General features: G+C 55.2%; 1 protein-coding gene and 1 long non-coding RNA gene across 8 annotated transcripts; one reads left to right on the forward strand and one right to left on the reverse strand.

Annotated features, from left to right (window-relative positions):
* Positions 1-1,510: 1,510 nt before the first annotated feature.
* Positions 1,511-13,844, reverse strand: MFSD2A (MFSD2 lysolipid transporter A, lysophospholipid). 7 transcript variants are annotated; one of them, XM_001503368.5, is made up of 14 exons: positions 13,430-13,844; positions 11,826-11,957; positions 10,254-10,378; positions 6,315-6,438; positions 6,103-6,181; positions 5,591-5,748; positions 5,040-5,130; positions 4,800-4,921; positions 4,505-4,588; positions 3,844-3,927; positions 3,638-3,750; positions 3,066-3,209; positions 2,800-2,976; positions 1,511-1,973 (listed from the first exon to the last, which is right to left on the reverse strand). In XM_001503368.5, exons 1-14 carry the CDS (start codon positions 13,520-13,522, stop codon positions 1,910-1,912), a joined length of 1,590 nt encoding a protein of 529 aa, XP_001503418.1. In that variant the 5' UTR covers positions 13,523-13,844; the 3' UTR covers positions 1,511-1,909. The 7 variants fall into 7 exon arrangements, with proteins under 7 accessions (XP_001503418.1, XP_014592972.1, XP_014592971.1 ...); XM_014737486.3 differs by having other exon boundaries at positions 13,436-13,723; XM_014737485.3 differs by having other exon boundaries at positions 11,826-11,954; positions 13,430-13,719.
* Positions 10,167-12,775, forward strand: LOC138920468 (uncharacterized). Its single transcript, XR_011431649.1, has 2 exons — positions 10,167-10,439; positions 11,427-12,775. It is a non-coding gene; the product is annotated as an uncharacterized lncRNA (long non-coding RNA).
* Positions 13,845-14,553: the final 709 nt, after the last annotated feature.

A 14,553-nucleotide genomic window follows, 5' to 3' on the forward strand; every position in this document is an offset into this window, starting at 1 on the left:
TCTGATGACCTTGGACAAGCTACTTAACCTTTCAGTGCCTCAGTTTCCTTATCTGTAAAATGGGGATAAGAAAGTACCTACCTCAGAGGGACGATATGAAGGCTAATTGAATTGATATTAAGTGTGTCTAACTGTACCTGTTAGCAATGCTGTGAATTTATAAAAGTGGCTTGGCAGAGCTTTATCAGCAAAAATGGAGCCTCATACCCAAAGTGAAAACCAAGCCTAAATAGCATAAGCACTTTTCTTCTCTGGGCCTCATTTATAAAATAAATAGGTTGAACTAGTAGCCCCTGACCCTGCCAGCTTTGCTTTTCTGATTTTTGGAGCTTGGCCTAAGCATGGGAAATCCAGTGACGTGCTGGGGCAAGCTCCTACAGGCTTGCAAGAGTAGACTGTTAAGTTTTCCCGGGGCCAGCCCTGGTGGCCTAGTGGTTAAGTTTAGCATGCTCTGCTTCAGCAGCCCGAGTTCAACTCCCGGGTATGGAACCACCCCTGTCGTCTGTCAGTGGCCATGCTGTGGCAGCAGCTCACATACAAAAAGAGAAAGATTGGCAACAGATGTTAGCTCCTGGTGAATCTTTCTCAGAAAAAAAAAAAAAAAGGGGCCAATCCTGGTGGCCTAGCGGCTCAGTTCAGGGCACTCCATTTAGCAGCCCAGTTTTGGTTCCTGGGCACAGACCTACACCACTTGTCTGTCAGTGGCCATGTTATGGAGGAAGGGTGAATCTTCCTCAGGATTAAAAAAAAAATTTTCTTTTCAGGAATGTTGTAAGACAGTATAACCGTTGGTAACTTGAAATTGGCTACAGTGGGAGTATTTACACTGTGGAAATAGGCCGATGCTATAAACTAAGCCTTTCCCGCCACCCTTCTCCCCACCAGAGGTGGTTTTTCACCAACACACCAATGGTGAGACCCCCTCCTCAACAGACACACACACCCAGCCAGGGCTGTTCTCACCCTCCAACACTGTCATTAACAGTTGTGCAGAAGCAGGTCTCTAGGACCCCACAGGGCCTCAGTCACACGGAGACTGCACCGGCACAGCCAGCGCCATGCGCTCAGGCATGCACAGAGCGGGAAACAGCGCGCGGGCCCGGGCGGAGCAACCAACTGTCTGCCAGTCAGTCAGTCATTCTCAGACACAGGGGAATGGAGGGTTGTGGGGAAGGTGCTGGAGTCTCACAGAGCCAGGATGGAATTCCAGACGTGAGCCAAGGCCCTCTCTACACTAGAGCTCAGCTTCCTCATCTTTAAAACGGAGACCGTCGGAACTTAGCCAAATGTTTTCAAAGATTAAGTGAGAACACCAGCAAAGTGACCACGACGCCTGCACCCCATGCCTGGTACAGAGAGGTGTTTCATAAGTTAGGTGATGCTGTTATCACACCTCAAGACGCACTCTCCCCACCCAGGGCACCTGCAACTCAGTGCTCCCTCTCACTATCCGCATCTGGGCATAGAAGGGTTCAGCGAGTGGCCGAGGACAAAGACAGAAACAGGCAGCTCTGTTTTCCAGCTTTTATGAAAATTAATAACATTAATAGCTCACAGACATATACATACACACATTGCTATGTACACGGTCATTAAGTTATTAATTAGTCTCTGTATAAAACGTTTCTACATTAGTGTTCCGGGCTAGGCCCGATCAGTCCTTGGCATATTCACAGTAGCAGCCCCAGGGCTCGGCCCCGTGGGTGAGCAGAGGGGAGGCGGGCGGCTATACGGATGGCTCGCCCCACAGTGGGCACAGGAGGTGTCCTGGGCCGCTTATTCTCGAGTCTTTGGCTCCCTTCCTGGCATCTGGAGACCAGATGTTCAGTGAGTGGGCCAGCAGGCCTGGATTCCTGTGGCCTGGTGATCCAGGCCCTGTGCATGGAGGCTTCGGGCAACACCACAGGCCCTAGAGGATGCTGGCCAGCTCTGTAGAGTCTGTGTCAGAGCAGCCCGAGCTGCTGGCCTCTTCCCTGCAACAGCCAGAGAAGACGGGTTGAAGGAAGCACCCTTCCCCTCCCTTGCCCCGACCCGCTTCATTGCTCATGGGATCTTGGCCCTGCAATATTAGCCAGCTCTGAGGCAAGTCTAAACCACAGGCCATAGTTTGCTCAATCCCACTTGCAACCTGGAAACTGCCAGTTGGTCTGTTCACTGCTCTTGCTCCTCACGGGCCACCAAAAGCCCCAGGACGATGCTCTGGCCTGAGCTGGCTGATGGGCTGGCATGACTCTCTCCACCCTGCCCGCTTGTCTCCTGAAAGGCAGGGCTCAGGCCACACCTGAGGTCCTGCCCACCAGGGGAGCTGTGAAGAATGCAGGCTCTGGAGTCAGAACGCCCTCCCGGGGCTCAAAGCCCACCTCTACCCCTTATCAGCTGGGCCAGTCACTTCCTTCTGCTTAAGCCTCAGTTTCTTGATCTGCAGAGTGGGAATTGTAGCATCTCTGACACCTGGGCTCCTTGAAGGACTACAGGAGATCAGGCATGCACACTCCCTGAAGGCAGGATGTTTGTTTGTTTCATCCACTAGAGCAATGCCTGGCACATAGTAGGCTTCCAATAAGTATTTGTTGAATGAATAAATGTAAAACCACTCAGCCCTGCCCCTGGCATGCAGCTACGTGTTCAAGAACTGTCAGCTGCCATGATTGTGAATCAGCCATGGGAAGGGGCCAAGCAGGAGCCGGCAAGCACAGATGTACGGGAGGCAAGTCCGGACTTGGCCACAGGAGCCCCAAATTGAGGGCACAGACCAGATTATGCCCCCTCTTCCACCTCTCCAGCCCTCCCGGCTCTCACCGCAGAGCCTGCAGGGCTTTCTTGTTCTGTCGCCGCTTCTCCTCGTCAATGGGGTACAGTTTGAAGAGCAGCAGGCCCAGCAGGATGAGGACTATGGGAGTCATGGTCACCAGCATCTTCAGCGTAAACTTGACGCGCCTCGGCTGGGTGCAGCCACGGGTTTGGTAGCCGGCAAAGCTGTGGGACCCAGTGGGCAGGGGAGTATGAGGATGGGGCGCCTGGGGCCCGCCGTACCCAGCACTGGCCCAGACCCCCAGCCCACTCACTCAAGACTGAGGGTGGAGATGCCCAGTGAGACTCCGGAGGCGAACTTGGTGAAGAAGACATAGAAGGAGAAGAAGATGGGCTCGGTTCCACGGGAGTGGGGCTGCTTCAAGTGGAAGTCGTCAATGACGTCGGGCAGCATGGACCTGTATAGAGTGGTGGCAGCCATGAGGAGCCACCCACCTGGCAACCCCAGACCCCCACTAGCCTGTATGGGGCCTCTGTCTGCAGCCGCTCTGCAGCCCCACAGGCACAAGCTCAGTGAGGAGATGGCAACTTTTTGTGAAAAGAAAAAAAGGCCCCTTCCTCCAAGATGAAGTAGCCCCTCTCTAGGTGCTCAGCGTGGCAAGTAGAATGCAGACCAGATTTTAGCCCCATTTCCTACCCTGATTAGGTGTTCTTGCACAGTTCACAACCTATATAACTGTCCAGGGGAGACTCGCCCCACCCCCAACCTGGACCCACAGAATGGCCTATAGGAAGAGAAGCCTCCACAGAATTCTCCCCAAAGAGCTTCAGAACTGGGGGAGTGGGGGGCTGGGGAACACACCCAGGTGGGCCTATATATACTTGCCAGGGTAGTAAGAAGGCAGCTGCTACACTGATGCCAGCTGCCACAGCTACCACGTATGTGATGATCAGGTTACGCTCCATGAGGGCCACCAAGGTGAGAAATGGCACTGCTGACTATGGGAGGGGATGGGTGCAGGAAGACGAGTCAGCTGAGAGGCTCCCACCGGCAACCCCAACCAGCCCAGGCCCTACCCTTTGGCCACTCACAGAGATCCCAACGTATACAGCCGTCTTTTTGCCAAACCGGGTTAGGAACCATTGCCAGATGGGGATGGTGAATGTGGCCGAGAGCTGAGGATGGACAAAGTGGGTGAGGGAAGGGGGTCAGAGCCACAGAACCCCTCCTGCCCTTCTCAGGACCCCAAAGGTGTTCCCAGCCCTGCCTGAGAGCAGCCAGATGACATCTTCTGGGCAGTGAGGATGCTGACAGGCACTCTCACCGCCCTCCGGGGAGCCAAGAGCTGGGGCCAGTCTCGTACCCTGCCTCTCTGAGCACAGCCGAGCACAAAGTCCCCAAGTTCCTGGCCTCCACACCTCTGCTTTTGCTATGCTCTCTACTTGAACATCCAACCCCCAACTTGTTCTTTTCTTTTTTCCCAGTTTTATTGAGGTACAATTGACATATAACATTGTATTAGTTTAAGGTGCACAACATAACGGTTTGAAAGATGGACCCAAACTCTTTCTTTCACAGTCCTACCTAAGCAGTTGTAGGTCAGGTCCAACCAAATATTCTGAGAAGCCTCCCTCATCCTTTCATGACCTTGGGCCAACCTGGGAAACATCCTCTGACTACCCAAAGAACCTTCTCGCAGCCTATGCCACTTCAGCCCAGGCTGCCTACCCACCCTCAGGGCCCCGCACGCACCATGATGGCCAGGAGCAGATTCTGGAATTCATTGCGGAAGCCCAGGGTGTAGGTGCAAAACAAGGCGAAGTTCCCTTCCACCAGCTGGGGGATGGGGCAAGGGAGGGAAAAGGAAACGCAAGGAAAGAGGTGATGTTGGGGCTAAGCCTCCCCAAGACATTCCCTGTGCTCCAGGGACCTCTGCTTAACCACCCCCCCAACCACCCACCTATCCCTCAGGCTTTGTCACAACCTGAGTCCTTGGCCTCCCTCCCGCCACCTGCCAGGCTGAGCATGTCAGGCTTCCCCCACTCACCATGAAAGCCAGGGAGGTGAAGAGGAAGCCGGCAATAAGCTTGACGTACGGGCCGTGGCTCATGACCAGCCGGAGGCCCCGAAAGAAGGACATCGGCTCAGCCTGCTGAGTCTCATAGGGTTCTGAGGGCCAGAAGGGACAGTGAGGAAGGAGTGGAGGCCCCTCCCAAAGCCTGAGGCCCAGGCAGAGGGACAAAGCCACCCTGTGGTGGGGCCTGCACCCCTCCCCAGGGCCCCTCACCTCTCTGCTCCCGCACGCCCAGGATCAGGATGACAGCACAGATGATATAGATGGTGGCAATGACCCCTGCTGCCAGCAGGTATGCATTTTGCTAGAAAGGGGGTAAAGGTGACATAGAGAGACAGTCAGTCTGATCTCTTCCCAACTCCCAGTAGCTCCACTCAATGACCTCGGACCAGTCCATTCTCCGGGGGCCTCACTGTCTCCATCTGCGAAATGGGAAAATCATCCTGGGCTGGCTGCTGCTTCCTAAGGCTGGGCAAAGTCCAGAGGAACAAAATGTTAAGAAGCCAGGCCATGGAGTTGGAGAGACCACAGTTCAAATCTCCCCAAATCCAGTTTCTGTAACTCATGGGCTCTGTGACCCTGGGAAAATTGTTTAGCTGCTCGATGCTTCAGTTTCCTTATCTGCAAAGTGGGCACATTAACAGCTTGTATATCAAATACTGGACATGTAATGAACACTAGCTATTACGACTATTTTGAGGATGACTGCAAACCACCCCATTGTCCCTTATCTCCCCAAATCTCCGCCCTGCCAGGGGCCTCACCGTTTCTCTGAGTGAGGTGGTGCTGTGTGTGCGATTGGCACCTTCCAAGGCCACTGCAGAAATGTTGCGGTCCTGGAGACAAGGTGTATCCGCTTGGCCCACGATTTGCCCCTGGATCGCTGTTCCCAGCACTGTGCCCAGCACCTCCACAGTCATCCCTGAGCAGTGAAAGGGAGGTCCTTTGGAGGAGCCTCGTGACTTGTGGGCCCCAGGGGAAGAAGGTACAGTGGAGAGAAGCCCAGCTCTTAGCCCCAGGTGATGGCAGAAGCTCAGGGTGGGTATAAGGTGGTCGAGCGGATGGCACCTTGGCCTAAATTCATGGCCTTGCTCTGTGTGACCTCTGGCTAGTCCCCGTACCCCTGTGGTCTCACCAGAGCAATAAGGGGATTGAGTCATTTTTAAGATGGTCTCACACTTGCTTCCAGCAAGGGAAGAAATGTGCCAGGAGGGTCAGGGAACAGTCGGCCCAGGGTCCCTGGTGGGTAGAATCAGTGGGCTGGGGAGAGACTTACGATATGCAGTGGCAGAATCCCGCTCACTCTGCTCTGTGCTGATGAACATGGTGAGAGCTGAGTAGGGAACGTGGAAACACTGGCATGGAAGAGAGGCCCTCGGCCAGTCAGACAATGGACAGACAGATGTGGCTTCGGCCACCAACCCTGGAGGCCCCAGGGACTGCCCTCACCCCTGCCCCCAGACACCCAGGGGAGGTGCCCACACTCACTGTGACCAGTGTCTCAAAGAGGCAATAGAAAAGCAGGTACCACAGGCTCTGGCCCTGTGGGAAGTCAGGCACGAACCAGATGAGGAAGTAGGCAACGACGGCCAGGGGCGTGGAGAAGATGATCCTGAGGAAGGCGAGCTCTCAGTGGGGGCTGGATGCCAAAACCCCAGGAGCTGGGCCCAGCCTGGATTGCTCTGTAGCCCCAGAAGGTGCCTGCCAAGAAGGAAATTCTTCCCCCGAATCCACCCACCCCAGGGTCTCTGGGAAGAGGCTGATAGCCAAGACAGGGCCCCCGGACTGAGATCCTGAGCATGAGGTCAGATCCTGAGTCTCACCTACGTCTCCCCAAGGGAGAGGGCTCCAGAGGCAGGGGCTTCCCATGGGATGGGGTGGCTGAGAATGGAGGCCAAGACGGCAGGTGGTGGGGCAGGGAGGCAGGGAGAAGGAGCGACCCCCAATACTGGTGTTCTCACATGTGTGCACACACAGGGGTAGGGGAGGCCAACTCCAGGCGAAGGGTTTCCTTCTGGGGGGGCCTAGTGAAATAACTATACCGGGGGCAACTGTCTGCCCCTCACTTGTGAGTCCCACACTATCACAAGTGGTTAGACCTCAGGATGGACTAACTTCGTGGCATGAGTATAGAAAGGCAGCAGAGAGCAGTGGTTAAACGGTCTTTGGAGCCATGCTTCAGGGATCCAATACTAACTCTACCAAGAACTATAAATAACTTAGTCTTGGGCAAGTTACTTAACTTCTCTGAGGCTCATTTTCTCTTCTGCAAAACAAGAATAGTAATAGCACTGACCTCCCACTCAACATTTACTCAAGAAATACTCAAGTGCCAAGTCAGTGCCGAGCGCTGTTCTATTTACTTAGAATGCACCAGTGAACAAGCAGCCAGGTCACTGCCCTGGTGGAACTCACATTCTAGTTGGCAAACAAAAAAGTAAACACAATTAAAAAGTTATATATACTATTCAGCCTTAAGAAGGAATGAAATTCTGACACATGCCACAACACAGATGAACCTTGAAGACATTATGCTAAGTGAAATAAGCCAGTCTCAAAAGGACAAATATCGTATGATCCCACTTACGTGAGGCACCTAGAGTAGTTAAATGGAGAGACAGAATGTAGAAGGGTGGTGCCAGAGGCTGGGGGGAGGGAGGATGGGGAGTTATTGTTTAATGGGTTTAGAGTTTCGGTTTGGGAAGAGGAAAAAGTTCAGGAGATGGACGGTGGTGATGGTTGTACAACAATGTGAATGTACTTAAGGCCACTGAATTGTACATTTAAAAATGGTTAAAATGGTAAACTTTATGTTATGAATATTTTACAACAATGAAAAATTTATAGGGGCTGGCCTTCTGGTGTAGTGATTAAGTTTGTGCTCTGTTTTGATGGCCTAGGGTCTGCCAGTTTGGATCCTGGGTACGGACCCGAATACTGCTCATCAAGCCATGCTGTGGCAGCATCCCACATATGAAATAGAGGAGGACAGGCACACACGTTGACTCGGGCTAACGGGGATTAGGAGTATGGGGGTGCAATTCACAACCGAGTGGACAGGGTAGCCCTCATCGAGAAAGTGACATCTCTGCCAAGACTTGAATGACAGGAGGGAGTGGGCCTTGCAGACATCTGAGGCAAGAGTATGCCAGGCAAGGGAAAGTCATTGCAAAGGTCCTCAAGCGGGAGATGTGCCTGGCAGTTCTGAGGGAGGGCAAGGAGGCCATTGGGGCTGGAGTGGAGCAAGCATGGGAGATGGAATTAGATGAAGTTGAAGAGGAAATGGGGTACCAGCTCAGGTCGAGTCTTACAGGCCAGTGAAAGCACTTTGGTTCTATTTCATAGGGTTGAAGTAGTTTTCATAAGACTTAAGTAAGTTGATATTAAAACGTGGGATACTGCTTGGGGCACGGTAAGTGTCTGCTGTGATGATCACAACAGGAAAGCTCAGCCGGAGGGCACAGGCCCACAGCCAGGGACTGCGGAGAGCACTGGGCTGGGAATCCGAGCTCAGGCCCAGCCCTGCTGCATCTCGGCCTCCGGCGTGAGCCTGCCGATGCCCTACCTCTCACGGGGCAGCCTTGGGAACTCCAGGGAAAGTGTCTGTCAAAGTCTTCCTGGTCCGAAGGGGGCATTTAAATGCTGGTTGAGGGCAGGGGCTGGGCTGAGGCCCGGCAGGAAAGTGGTCCACAGGGCTCATGAACCCCACAGGGCCCAGCCTCTTCCTACCCTGAAAGGAGTAGGGGTGCTGGATCCCAGGCCTGAGGCAGGGCCTGGGTCCCAATGGTGGTGTGGACAGGAAGGATGTCACATACACTACATGGCAAAGCCTCAGTTCATGAGGGATCCAGCGTGCACTCAGACATAGGGGTGGGCATACCACTCAAGAGGCATCACCAGGAGTCACCACCCAGACAGGTGAGGACACGTACACAGACATCCTGCTAATTCAGAAACCGGCCTGAAGGGCCCTCACCAACGTCACCAAGCCAGCTGCCACACCTGCTCAGCGAGAGGCCCTCAGATCCTACCTCCCACAGACAGGGCCTCCTCTGCTCTCCCTCCCTGCCCTCCTCCACCCCTCCCGAATGCCCGTAGAACAAGGGCTCCTCGTCAGCCTTCGTCAAATACTCAAACACTCCATCCTCTCCCAGACGAATGTAACTGGGAGTAACCCTGGCTGCTGCCGCCCTGGGCTGGCCAGAGCAGCTGCCTCCCATTGGCTGGGCCTCATGAGGAGATGTGGCAGCAGAGTCCCGCCTCCCACTGGTTACCAGGGAGGCGAGTACCTCATGGGCTGGCTCTCTGGGATCACCAGCCTGAGCAGCCTGCCCAGGTAAAGCAGGTTGCCTTGCCTCTCTTCCTCACTGAAGCCAGGATCAAAGGCTCCAATCTGGGCCCTAGCCAGGGGCTGGCGGGATGCGGGATTCGGGACTCGAATGGGAGGGAGGGCATCGTGAGAAAGGAAGCTTGCAGGGGGGGCGGGGGCTGTGGGAAGAGCTTTGAAGGCCTTGAAGGCCGGAGACCAGGTATGGGCGCCCCTGGGGCAGGAAGGCGCCCACTTGAGCCTGGATGGGCTGGAGATGAAAGGGGTATGTCCCCCCCTCACCAAGCAGGATGTCCTGGAGGGAACCAGAGCCCCGGCCTGTCAGCCTGTCCTGTGTGCCTCCCTTTACTGTCTGATCTGGCACCACCTCCTCCCATTTTGCCCCAGAGCCTGAGGCTGGGTAGTGTTCGCTTTGTACTGAAGAAAAAGTTTGCCTTATCCAAGGGGCCAGAGGTTGTGGCCCCTGCTATTCCACTCTTGGCATCACCTTCCATCCTTGCCCTACCAGGAGCCACTCTGAAGGGGTGCCAAATTATATATGACTCAGTGCGTGCCAGGCACAGTTCTAAGTACTCTACATATAAAAAAACATTTAATCCTTACCACAACCCTCTGAGGCAGGCCTAATTATTATCCCCATTTTGCAGATAAAGAAATTTGAGGCTTAGAGATGTTAAGTGACTCGCCCAAGGTTGCACAGCTGTCAGTGGTGAAGCTGAGATTCAAACGGATCAGGCTGGCTCCAGAGTGTAACCTCTCAACCACTATGCGGACTACCTCTGCCACGATGGGAAGGCACTCAGTGGGAGAAGCTAGAATTCCAGCTTCACTGAAGGGAATGGACCTTAGGGAGCAAAAGGGCCTGGGCTAGGGAAAGCTGCCCCATCTAGAAATATGCGCAGTCTGGGAATGAATTGGCAGGGTGTCCCAGTGCCCACGCTTGGGGCAGCTGAGGCCTCAGCTGGGGTTTTGACATCCAGGTTTTAGCATCATTCCTTCTCCTCATCCCCCAGCCTGTGACAAGCAGATGAGGGACCCTTAAGGGTAGACGTTTTGGAAGCCCTGCCTTCTGCCACTTCGATGGAGCCTCCTCTACTCACCAGGGCATGAGGCGGCCCAGGCGGGTCCACGAAGACTTGCTAATGAAGAAACCCACCAGGGGATCTGTGATGGCATCCCAAGCCCGGCCCACAAATAGGATGATGGAGGCAGAGAAAGGGTCCACCTGGAATGGGGAAGAGCCAAAAGACAAGCCTTCATCCTTCCACCCACCTCGACCTTCAAAGGTAGGCAAAAGCAGGGGTTCCCTCCCTGCCTCAGCCAGGCCCTGGGCTGCTCCCACCCAGGCCTTAAGCAACTTCACTTGTCATGTTAATAACGACAATAACAGTTCTGTGACAGCAGTAGCACTGTGTGCCTCCTTAGAAACTTTCCCAGCTCTGTCCCCTTATATCCTCCCCTCCATTCCATCAATTAGAATGAATCCAGAGCCATTTCCTTGCCTCCCTCTCACAGCCCTGAGCCCCCAACCACCTGGTATCAGACTTAGCATTTGCTGGGTGACCACAGGGGGCCTCAATTTCCCCATCTGTATAATGGAAGTTATGATCCCCATCTTACAGGGTCAAGCTTTATCTCTGATGTGGAAAAAGGAACCTATAGATACTTTTAAAAAGTGGCCTGTCACTACCTGCTCAAGCTATCCCTCTCCCCCCACATCTTCTAGGCCTAAATAGGCAGCTTCTCTGGACTCTTCCTATCCATCTTACTATTGTTATTGCTGCAGGAAGCTGGGAAGCTAGCAGCGTCTCTCTCACTGCAGTCTCCTCTATCTGACTTGCCCAACCCAAACACCCATGACAGCACAGTTTTACACCGACTGCAGGTTCCTCATATTTGCACCATGTTCAGGGCCCAGCCCATGGGAGTTGCTCAAAAACTAGCTGAATGAAGTCATTTATCCTTTCTGGGTCTCTGTTCTCCACCTATAAATGGATACAACTAAGAGGCCTTGCTTGCAAAATCAGATGCTACATAGAAAAGTGGCCAGTGCATGACCCCTGAGAGCCAGAGCTGTTCAGCCTCGCACTCTCCCACCCAGACAAGGTGAATTCTCAGGATGCCAGGCTGCTGGCCAAGATCTCTCAAAGCAGCGAGACACCCTGAGGCACCCCAAGTAACCCTCCCAGTCAAAGACCCTGTGTATTGGGGCACTCTAACTTAGGCCAGCACTTGAGGGCCCCTGTGCCCACTGACATGCCTCTGCTCCTCAGGTGAAGTTCGGATGCACCTCGTCCACAAGCCTGCCAACATCCACCAACCTCTGAGGCAAGCCAGCTGACTACTGTCCAGCCGGGAACATGGTGTGCCACTTTCTTCCAAGAATAGTGCGTCACCAGCGGGCTCCATTCTCCCTCACACTACCGCCTACCCTCCAGGCTCTGTTGCTCTTGCCAGGCAAGCAGGAGTTGCCTGACCTTGCCAGCTAAGATTCCTGGGGCAGATAGACTCTCCTTCTGGATACTTTTCAAACTGTGACTCTGAGAAGCAGAAAAGTAGAGATTCCCAGCGCCTTTTCACAGACGGAGAGAACTGAATGAACCCACCAGGGAATCTCCAGTCTTTCCCACCTCGGGATGCTAGAAGAGCCCTGGCGGGCTCAGCCTACTCACCTGAGCCACATCCAACAGGTAGATCTGCAGGAAGAACCCCAGGGCACAGCCTGTCACCTGGTAGGGGGCCCCTCCAACTGCATAGCAAAGCTTGCTGCAAACGGACAACTGTTGTTTCTTCTTCGGTTCCTTCTGGGAAGAAGAGGAAAGGATGAAAAGAGGCCTAAGATCCTAGCCTCCATCGTAGGTGGTTCCACAGGCAGGATCATCCCTCCAGCCAACTCTGCCAGGAGGAACAAATCTGCCTTGCCCTGTTCCTACCCAGGGAGATCCCATCTCCCACAAGAAAGGAAAGGCATTCTGTGTTCTTAGGAATCTGGAAAAGGGGAATACATACTGAGGAAGTTGCCCCTAGAAGGCTGCCCCTCCACCCTGATTCTGAGGAAATGTCAGCTTGCTATCCCTAAAAACTCCCCCCAAGGCCTCAAGCCATACTTCTTTCCAAGTTAGAGGGAGAGCATGCTCCAGCTGCGGGACCTGTCCCGCCCTGGCACCAGCTGCCACAACATGAAAATCCTCTTGCTCCCAAGAGCTGCCTAAGCCCAGCTCCAGTCCCACCCTGGTTCAGGTTCAGAGGCCAGGACCCACCTGCCTCTGAACCTGAGGGCTCTCCAGAGCTGTAGGGGCCAAGCCCAGCTGGCTGCAGGGACAGCTGTTCCCTCCATCTGTCCCAGGGCGTCCCCGGCCTCTGCAGGCGGCCAGAGCTTCAGGCAAACCCAGGAGCTGTCCTACCCTCCTTCTCCCTGCCCTCCCTCCCTCAGCTCCTAGGGGACCTTAGAGTGGGGAGGGAAGTCCTCTAAGTGCAGGGCTGGGCTCTCTCTGGGTGGGGCATTAGGGAGGTTGAGGTTGCCCAGGGAGAGTAGAGATTACTCATGCATGGTAGCAGCGTAATTGCTCACCCCAGCTCCTTCCAAGGGTCAGTTAATGAAATTAAAAGGAAAAGGCAGTCACTTCCCTGGCAGATATCTATTGCCTGAGATCTCTCCCTTGGGTCGCCTGATTTCATTCGGTCCTTCATTACGTCCAGAGAGCTGGGGATAGGGCCAAAGGTCAAAAGGCGCGAAGCACCGCAAGACGCGCAAAGCACCGCGCGCTGGAGCGCCGACACCCACACTCACACGAACGACTCAGGAACGCGGCTCCTTTAAGAGCAGAGCCCTTGTTCTTATGAATGAACTTGAGCGGCCCGCACTGTAGAATTGAGGCTCAAGCGTAGGCATGTGGGGGTGGGGAGAAGGTGAGAGTTGGGGAACCAAGGGGGTTTTCCCAGATTGCTGGCGTCTCTCTGGCTTAGTCTAGGGCGGCAAACCTAAGCCGCTCGACACACAAGAACGGAACCCGGCTCGGCAGAGCCCGGCACCACGTGGAGCTGCCGGCGGGGCCGCAGAGGTGCCGAGTGCGGATGGACAAAAGGGGGCGGCCGGCGCCTCCAAACCTTCTCCATCACCCCCTGCCCCCAAGGGAACCCCTGGACCCTCTCCGCTCCCTGGAGCCGCCTGTCCCCGGGTAGTCCAAGCCGTCCCAGAACCAGGCCTATCCCTCGACGCCCCCATCTCAGCCTGCCCCCTACCCCTTGCCCTCCACTCGGGGTGCCAGGCCCTCACCTTCACCTGGGCCGGACGTTCACCCGCTTGTATAATGCCCGCGGGCAGCAGCCCCGCCGCGGAGCCGCTCTCGGAGCCCTCTCCTTTGGCCATGACCCGTGGGCCACGCCGCCTGCGATCGGGACCCCGGGATACAACTCTGCTCCGCGGGCCGCCGCTCCGTCCGGGATCCCGTCGTAGCAGTAGCTGCTGCCGCCGCCGCCGCCACGGTCACCGCGTACTAATAAACCCGGCAGGCAGGCCAGAGAGGAACACACTCCTGCACGCCCCCTCGCGCCTCTTAAAGGTTCGCCCTGCCCTCTCCGATCCGGCCAATCCCGAGCCCGGCTGCCCCCGCCTCCAGCCAATCCCCTCGCCCGCTGGCCCTCCCTCCTGCCCAACACGCCTGTCCGCTCAGTGCCACTGAGCCACGTTCACCAGTTTCGCGGAACCGGCATCCGCCTGCGCGTGCTCCTCGCAACCCGGGGAGAAAGCCGCGAGAGCCACCTGACACGCACGAGGAAACTGAGGCCCAAGGCTGAAAGTGACCTGCCCGAGGTCCCCCAGACTGAGTTCTCCCTGAGTCAAGCCTACACCCCACGATTTCCGACCTCCAGGCCTAGGAAAGGTGGGGACCCCGAAGCCCACCGTCCTCTTTAAAATCTGGAGTCAGGTCGAGTTTCTCTGTCCTCCAACCCTGGAGGATGCAGCGCCCGTCCTTTGCGTACCGATGCCCCTCTCTCGTCCCCCAAGGGCCAACCATGCCCTCTTCCTGTCACTGCCCCTTTCTCATCCCCCAAGAGGACCATTCCCTCTTCCTGCATCTTTGGGGCCCTCAGCCATAGGGGATAAAGATGAGGCCACCCAGTCGCTGCCCGTATGGGCAGGAAGGAAGTTGTGGAGACGAGAGGGGACCACAGCCACTAGTTCACTATGATAGTAGCAGCAGCGTTTTATGGAGAGCTTCCTCCACACTTAACATAATCTTACTCAGCCTTCACAACCGCCGGATGAGGGTGGTACTTTTATCATCCCCATTTTACAGCTGAGGGAAGGGAGACTCACAGAAGTGACACAGCTGTTACATGGCAGCGCCAGGCCTGGAAGGTTTTGTCCCTTTCCAAAGCCTTTCCTCTTAACATCCC

The sequence above is a fragment of the Equus caballus genome, chromosome 2, assembly GCF_041296265.1.
Source record: "Equus caballus isolate H_3958 breed thoroughbred chromosome 2, TB-T2T, whole genome shotgun sequence".
Taxonomy (NCBI): Eukaryota; Metazoa; Chordata; class Mammalia; order Perissodactyla; family Equidae; genus Equus; species Equus caballus.

Bases quoted from the DNA above. Each gene is read 5' to 3' on its own strand.
- MFSD2A (XM_001503368.5), bottom strand. From the start codon at position 13,522: ATGGCCAAAGGAGAGGGCTCCGAGAGCGGCTCCGCGGCGGGGCTGCTG. The intron at 2,977-3,065 runs GTGAGTGGGCTG...TGGGTCCCACAG, and splicing joins ATCTCCACCCTCAGTCTTGA to CTTTGCCGGCTACCAAACCC. The intron at 1,974-2,799 runs GTGAGAGCCGGG...TGGCTGTTGCAG, and splicing joins AAAGCCCTGCAGGCTCTGCG to GGAAGAGGCCAGCAGCTCGG.